The 8,599-nt window shown below is 37.2% G+C and overlaps 1 protein-coding gene across 1 annotated transcript; it reads left to right on the plus strand.

The window, feature by feature from the left end:
• Positions 1 to 3,757: 3,757 nt before the first annotated feature.
• Positions 3,758 to 5,673, plus strand: LOC112183866. Its single transcript, XM_024322183.2, has 3 exons — positions 3,758 to 4,108; positions 4,197 to 4,247; positions 5,193 to 5,673. Exons 1-3 carry the CDS (start codon positions 3,773 to 3,775, stop codon positions 5,439 to 5,441), a joined length of 636 nt encoding a protein of 211 aa, XP_024177951.1. The 5' UTR covers positions 3,758 to 3,772; the 3' UTR covers positions 5,442 to 5,673.
• The last annotated feature ends 2,926 nt before the right edge of the window (positions 5,674 to 8,599 follow it).

Consider the following 8,599-nt stretch of genomic DNA (forward strand, 5'->3'; position numbering starts at 1 on the left):
TCCCTTTACAATGCATTAGCCGCAAACAGAGAGTGAGATTAAAAAGGGTCCCAAGCCAAGGATTTTTTTTTAAAAAGCTTCAAAACCTGACTAGATTCATTGTCTTTACTGAAAAGGAAGTAGATTCATATTCAAAATTGTCAGGGATGGGAATATGTGGAGGTTCTTTAGGGAATCTGGACCAAGACCTCCTTAGGGTAAGTCTCGGGTACCATTCTACTTTCTTCAATGCACATGGGGTGTCTACAAATGTATTTGGGATGAGGCTTTTAGAATTGTTTCTTCTGAGGTGGTTTTGGTGTTTATCAAGTGGTTTTTGTTTTTGAATTTATCGAGTGGTCCTATGGTTTATTAAATTGGTTTTGTAATTGAATTATAGTTGGTTGACCGTGTATAGCTTTAGTTGTTTGTTTATTGGGATTTTTGTATTCTTATGTGGGGATGATGCCTGCTTTCCAATGCTCACATATGGCTTGATATGAATATTAATTGATCATAGGTTCTTTGTTCTTGTTTTTTTAAAGAAAGCTGGGAATTTAATAACAAAAAATTGCAACCATGTGCCATAGTATATATAGGCTGGAGTTACATGCTGCAAAAACCATCACAGTAGCCTTAGAGTTCGTAGCCTAAAGACAAAAGGGTTTTTATTTTTTAAATATTTTTTTAGTAGTGATAACATTGAATACAAACCTAAAATTGGTTGGATCTGCTTGTGATTTGCATATCAACATGAGTCTTTCACTATAGAGATTCATCATGGAGGTTACTTTGATTCAATGCCTAATGGGACAAAGAAATATAAGATAGCACTGTTCAACAAATTGGGTGGAGTATGCTACTTAGATGGCTTGGATGCTGATGAATTGGCATGGGTAGAATTCAATAATATTGCTTGGGAATTAGGTTATAGAGAGAAGCCTATCTCATACCATTACAAGCTTCCAGGAACATTAAGTTGTGAGGGTTGGGTTCCTATAAAAAATGATGCTGATGCTGTTGAGATGACAAAAATGATTCCAAGAACAAATAGACAAATTAGCATTTACATCACTGGTGGTGGAAAAAGGAAAAAGAAAGAAGCTGAAATGGATGATGACTGCCCAAGGTCATCTAACTGGTGTAATCCCTTGAATGATGTGAGGCCGAGAGATGAGGAAATTGTTGTTGAGGCAGCCCATCTGGTACCGAATTAATAGATCGGTTGAGGTGATGCAGTGAAGAGGATATTCAATGATGTGGTTGAAAAAGAGAATGATAGTGCTGTTTTGGGTGATGGAGCAGTAGGTCAAGTTAAAGATGGTTTATGTGTCAAGTCAAATGCAAACAAGCAATGGCAAGGAAGTGTCAATGAAATAGGTGAAGGGCATGAAGGTAACTACACCCCAAGAGTGGGAAACCAATATGATGGCGGTGCAAGTCTAAGAAGCTCTATGCTCCAGAAAAGGGTTACTAAAAACATCAAAGCAACCTATAAAGAAAAGGGAAAAGCAGTGCTCGTTGAAGAACCAAAAGAGCATAAATGTACCAAGAAGAGGGGGAGAAAACCTCAAGGTAAAACCTACAATACTAGAACCAAAGAGCATAAGTCCTATGAGAAGGTTGATGATTCAAGCTCTGGTGACTGTTTCTATATTGATAGTGACTATGAGCAGACTAAAGGTGATGATGATATAGATTTTGATGAAAACATCACAAATCCAAGCACAATTGAGGAATATGAGGAGATGGGATTTATGGGAGTATGCTCTGATGATGAAGACAATAGTGATGAGTTTGCTAGTTGGGATGGATCTGAAACAGAAGAGGATGAAGATGGTAATCCTCTTCCCAAGAGATCATCTAAGAATCCAAAACCCAAGGCCTGGAATAGAGCTGTTGATTTAGGTACTCCAACTTTCTGTGTCGGACAAGCTTTTGTGAATTTAGAAGTCTTGAAGGAAGCTGTGAGAGAGTATTGTATTGTTTATCAGAGAGGATTGTGGTTCCAAAAGAACAGCAAGATTAAGATTAAGGTACGATGTCAGTGAGGGTGTTCTTTTTGGCTTTATGCTTCAAGAATCAACAAGGAGGATCCCACCATGTACATTATGACTCTGAGACAAGCTCATATATAAGTGTCATGTAGTTCAAAAAAGCCATCATCTAAACTGCAACAGGGTTGCTAGAGAAGTTCAAGAAGATCTCATGGTTGATACCCAATGGTCAAGGACCGGTATTCAAAACAGAATTCAGAAGAAGTACAAGCTAGATGTCTCTGTGAAAACTATCTATAGAGGGAAACTAGTAGCCAAAAGAATGAATGAAGGCCACTACTTGCAGCAATAAAATAAGCTTGCATTGTACAGGAAAGAATTGCTAAGGAGTAATCCAGGTATGGCATCATTACTGAAATTATATTTCCTTTTTCTGTACAGAATTTGAAGTTGTTTTCTTCTAAGAAATTGCAGAGGTCATCTCAAACGATATTTCAAAGCTGGAATCTTCTGAAAATGATTTTTATAGAAATAGCTATAATTTTTCAAAGTTGCATGTCTGCTGCAGGATTTTTTGAAAACATGTACAGCATCGCTTTTACGTTTTTTTATTTCCATTTTATGTATAGAATTTGAAGTTGCTCTCTTCTGAGAATATGTAGAGGACATCTCAAGTGGTATTCCAGAGTTGGAATCTTCTGAAAATGATTTTTATAGAAACAGTTATAATTTTTCAAAGTGACAGATCTGCTGCATGATTTTCTGAATGCAGCAAACTTTTACGTTCTTGTATTTCATTTATGCTTCTATTCTTTAATACAAGTAATACTTTTAAATAATCTTATTTACAACATGACACCAGGGTCAACTGTTGAAATCAAGACACAAATGGATGGTGAGGTTAGAAGATTGCATAGAATGTACATATGCCTAGCTGCTTGCAAGGAGGGATGGATCAAGGGTTGTAGGCCTCTAATAGGGTTCGATGGCTGTCATATCAAAGGCCAACATCCAGGGCAGATACTTGTGCAGTGGGCATAGATGCAAATAATGGAATTTTCCGGTTGCTTATTCAGTGGTTGAGGTTGAAAACACTGAAACTTGGAAATAGTTCTTGGAGTATCTCATATGGGATTTGAAGATGGAAAATCTCATGTCATATACTTTTATCACGGATAAACAAAAGGCCTAGGGATTGCCATAGCTGATTTGATGCCGGAAGCAGAGCATAGACATTGTGTTAAACATTTGTACAATAATTTCAAGTGCAAGCATCCTGGTGAAGGACTCAAGCAGACTTTATGGAATGCAACAAGGTCCACCACACATATATGGTTCAATAGAAACATGGAAGCAATGGAGAAGTAATCAGATAGGGCTAGGAAGTGGTTTGAAGACAAGCCACCAGAACAGTGGAGTAGGTCACATTTTAGAACCACTTCTAAATGTGACATCCTCCTAAACAATTTGTGTGAATCGTGGAATGCTTCTCTAGTTAGGCATAGGGATAAACCGATTTTGACCATGATGGAAGGGATGAGGATGGATTCCATGACAAGAATGGCTAACAGAAGGGTTGCCGGCACAAGATGGACCAATATGGTTGGCCCTCGAATTGCAAAAATTATTGAGAAGATTGGCAAAAGAACTCATGAATATAGAGCACACATGTCTGGGGAGTTTTTGTACCAAGTGACTGGAGGCATGTATGGGAACAAGCATGCTGTTAACTTAGGCATGCACACATGCACATGTAGGAGGTGACAATTAAGTGGAATTCCTTGTGTCCATGCAACATGTGCTATATTTGCAAAGAAACTGGAACCTGCCTGTTTGTGGACAATTATTTGTTACCCTCTACTTATCTTGATGCATATAATCCTATCAACTACCCAATTGTTGGAGATGATAATTGGGAGCCGGTGGACTACCCAATTGCTCCTTCACCATACAAGAAACAAGCAGGGAGGCCTAAAATGAAGAGAATCAAAGAACCTGGAGAGGGAAAAGCACCACCTGCCCCTGATGCAAGCAAGCTGTCTAGAAACCTTTATGGAACAAAGATGACCTGCATGATATGTAAGCAGAAGGGACACAACAAGAGAGGTTGCTCAACCATTAAGAATCAATCTGTAAGTATAATCGTTTTATTTCCAATTTCAAAATCTATACCTAAAGTAAACGAATTATATATAATTTATGTTGATTGTATATATGCAGCAACAAGATGAAGGAAGCTCTAAGGGCAACAAAGCACCAAAGAAGCAGCAGGTTTGCCCTTTGTATACACACACACACACATTTATATATATATATATATGTGTGTATATATTTACCCTTTGTACAACTGAGCTTGCCATTGTTCTTGTCTCTGACGTTTTTGGTACGCATGGCACCCACCACTTCAAAATCTAATCTTTCCTTCATTTGGTTTAGTATTGTGCCTTTTATGTTCACTATTTGATATGGATCATGTTCTTTACAGTGAAACTGATGGTATTTGTGTGCTTTTGCATCTTTGGTTTGGTGGGTTATGATTTTCATATTGTGTATTTTAGTGGGTTGCTCTGTATATGTCTGTTTCACTGATGAATTCCTCACAGTCAATTAATCTAGCCTTGGTACTTTAGTAGTGTTGAATTTTGGATATATATATATATATACACACACACACACAGATCCTATACAGAGCGGAGCTCCACTTTGAAAATCAACGTGTGAAGTTCTAGTTTTGGGTCACTTTTCGGTCACGTATCTACATCTCGACCATTCAGTTTTTAGGTATTAGTGTATAGATCGTCGTTGCAAATTTTCAGCCAAAATGATGATCATTAAGGCATTGATAATTGCCTTAAAGCTAGTACGGTTCAGATTGACATATTCAGTCGGTCCATTGGTTTAAGCGAGTTAGATACCTTAACGATCATCAGTTTGGCTGAAAATTCGCAGAGATGATCTATACACTAGCACCTAAAAACTGAACGGTTGAGATATGGATATGAGACCGAAAAGTGACCCAAAACTCGAACTTCACACGTTAATTTCAAAGCGGAGCTCCACTCTGAATAGGATCTGTATATATATATATATATATATATATATATAAATGTATGTATTATACATGTGTTTATTAATTGACTCTTATCAATTACATGTGTATCTATCCATCAAATAGTTAATTCATGTGTATATATGCTTTGTGGTGCTCACATGTAGGCTAAGAGAACAACTGCTCCAAAAGGACTTAGGAATGTCTTGAAACAAATTATCACATCAAGGAGGGCATGGAAGAAGAGGAAAGAAGCTGGGGAAACCAAGTCAACTAGGACTGCCCAAGCTTCATCTTCACAAAGAGAGCATCGAGCAACAGAGATTGCCTCTTGTACATCATCACAGAATGTGCAGCAGCCAAGTTCACAATTTATCGAGCATAGTCAAACTTCCTCAAAATGGGCAAGCTTTTGAAGATGATGAAATTTATCTGAATTGATGTTTCAATGTTGGCTGACATTAAGCAAAAATTTTATGCTTAATTTTTGGTTTTCTTGTCAGCATATTGAAATGTATTTTGTTATGTTTATTGTGGCAGACAATTATGCCTTGATTAATTATGTTTGGATATTATTTGGTATTTGGTACTTATTAAACTATGTTATGCTTTTGGGATATGGAACTACGATATAGTATTTTAGCAGAAGGTATTATGTGATTGGAATATTTGGATTAAGTGCATGGCATTTGAACAAATTTTGCGACTTTCATCTCATATCATTAAACATTGATCTTTGATTGATTGTAACTTGATTATTTGCATAAAACATGTTCAATTGTATAGAAAATACGTACATGATTATTCTCGGGAAAAATGGAAGAAGAAGAAGAAAAAAAAAGTATATGTTTGGCCGGAATATTTGGAGGGAAAATTAGAGGTAGACTATGAGAGAGGGTGAAAATATATCAGATCAATGATTTAGGGGTATTATGGTTTTTTTACCTTAATTTTGAGTCACATGCGCGGCACATGGGCTACACTAACGGTAAAGTGACGAAAATTTAACGGAGTTATCCATTTGGTCACATTTTGAAAGTTCAGGTACCATTTTGGTCACTTTGAAAGGTTGGGTATCATTCTGTCCGGTTTATGAAAGTTTTGACCCATCTAAGGTGAAAAACTCTTGTAATTTTGATAAAGAAAATTAAGGAACATAAAATAAAATAAACCAATAAAAGTGTAGAGACTAAATCAATAAGAAGAATAAAGACTTAGGCATCGCACCTAACCTTACCCATGCACAAAATGTAACCCATATTTAATGTAATAACATGCTTTGATAAATTTTCCCTTAGTGCTTTGATGAAGCTACCAAGAAACCAACTAGTCATGCAATTTAACAATCTCTTCCGAAGCAAAGCTAAATTACACAACCTTTATACCATCCAAATCTTTCGGAACCTAAATGGCCTATGGTGCAGTGAGCCTAAATTCTTCTGCAACCTAAACTCACAACATCATGCTTTAATTTCAAGGTAAGAAATTCAAGAAACTTAGTTCTTCCCGTAGGAATAAGCTAAACCACCACCTATTTAGCTACACATGCTCACGAAATCAAGAGTTTATCAAGTTCATGTTTCCGATTCATTAATTTCCTAAAGCATGCTTCTAGGTGATAAATCTATAAACACACTTAGGATACATGAAAGTATAGTAGCCAAAAGATTCAAAACATACATAAACATCAAACCGCATGAAAATTTACATTATTTGCATTTAAGTTGGCTAGGGCTAGTCCTAACCTCAAATCCAACTACTCACAACACGTTATTACAAATACAAGCCATGAACATCAAACTAAGGAGAGAAGGAGAGAAAATGAGAAGAATTAACCAACCTTCCACCTAGCTCTCAAAGATGTCAAATGATGAGAGAATTGCTTCAAGGTATGGGATTTTCGGTTTTACAACCCAAAACACCATACCCATCCACAAAACCCAAGAACAAAGAAGAACAAAGGCTTGGATGTGTGAAAGCAAGTGTTGTGATTGATTTAGATGTATAGTAACTTCGGTTTTGGTGAAACTCAAGTGCGTACACACCTATTTCTCACACTAACTCAAAGAACTATGTACAAGGTATGAAAAACTAACCTAAAACTAGAGAAAAGATAGATTTTGATGCTCCAAAATGAGAGAGCCAAGGGGGGGGCACGGTTTTGGGGAGAGAGGAAGGGCTATTTAAAGGCCAAGGCAATCCAAATCAAGGGTGGAGATCAAAAGGAATGAAGGGCTAGATGTGATTGACAAATTTGTAAACACAAAATGTGGACCTAGTTTTTGACTCCACATAGAAATAACCTAGAAAGCCCATAGATATTTTGGTGGAGAAGAAAAAGTAAGGGTAGAAGGGTCATTGTGTAGGGGGAACAAGGTAATAAATGGAAGACAAATGTGTAAGGTGTAAGAATATGACCACTTGTCATCTTTCAAATTTTGAATTTCAAAATAATCTAGATCTAAAGTCTTCCCACCTAAAGTCTCTAACCCTAGTCAGCTCTTCCGTGTCCTCCACACATGTTCTTGGTCGGCCAACTCAGCCAGAAATGTCGGGAATCCGGCGTTGACCATCGTTGACTCATTTTTTGTCCGTTTGCGCACTTTCTTCTCATTTTTCCTTCAATTAAATCTCCACTGAGAGTTTGGAATTGGCCGTTGACTTCTTCATAAAAAATGTTCCACCATGAGTGTAGATCATCTTGGTAAAATTTCAGAACTTATTTCACAGTGGTTTGTCCAGAAATACTGCCGGAATTCATACAGGTCCGGTTTACATTTTTCATCTTTTAATGTAGAAAATTGGACCGATCTTTTGAATGCCTTCCACTACGAAATAACTCTTACACTCCTCATAACAAATGATCCTTAGGATGTCTAGAATGGATCTCAAAAGTTTCAACTTATTCGGAGTTCATTTGGTCAGTCTGCCGCTCCTCCTTCCTTGCCTAGCTCGGTTTCTCCTAGCCGGAGTAGGAAAATGTGCTAAAGTTGAGTTTTTAGTGCATTTCCATGCTTCTCCATTGTTTCCTAGCATGATAAGGAAAAAATAATAAATATATATAAATAAACACAAAGGTTAAGCAAAAGTACAAGATTAGAGGAATAATTACTAGGTAATTATGGACCTAATATAGCTTACGAATGTGGTCACTACGTATCTCTATAGGGATCTAGATACGAAATATACATGAAGGTTCATGGTGAACTTCATTTACCCAAGTCAAGTGGCTCTAGACCACGGAGCGTGTTTACAAAGAGGTTGAAATACTCATTAAGATGACTACTTGATTGGGAAGGGATATGCCCACGCGTTTCCATAACAAGTTTTGGATTCTATCGCGGTTCATGTTGGACATGATCTTCATTGGAAGCCCTTAAAGGGTTAAGGGAAACCGCTGAACACTAGAAATCCGAGTTTGAGATGAAGAATTTTGGGAGAACACGATTATGTCTCAGTTTGGAACCTGAGCGTCGTGTTGATAGATGCTTAGGCACTTTGACAAGGTCAAAACTGCAAGCACCCCTATGATCATCTGTAGTCTTGATCCTGAAAAGGATCCTCTTCGTCTGAA

The sequence above is a fragment of the Rosa chinensis genome, chromosome 2 (genome assembly GCF_002994745.2).
Source record: "Rosa chinensis cultivar Old Blush chromosome 2, RchiOBHm-V2, whole genome shotgun sequence".
Taxonomy (NCBI): Eukaryota; Viridiplantae; Streptophyta; class Magnoliopsida; order Rosales; family Rosaceae; genus Rosa; species Rosa chinensis.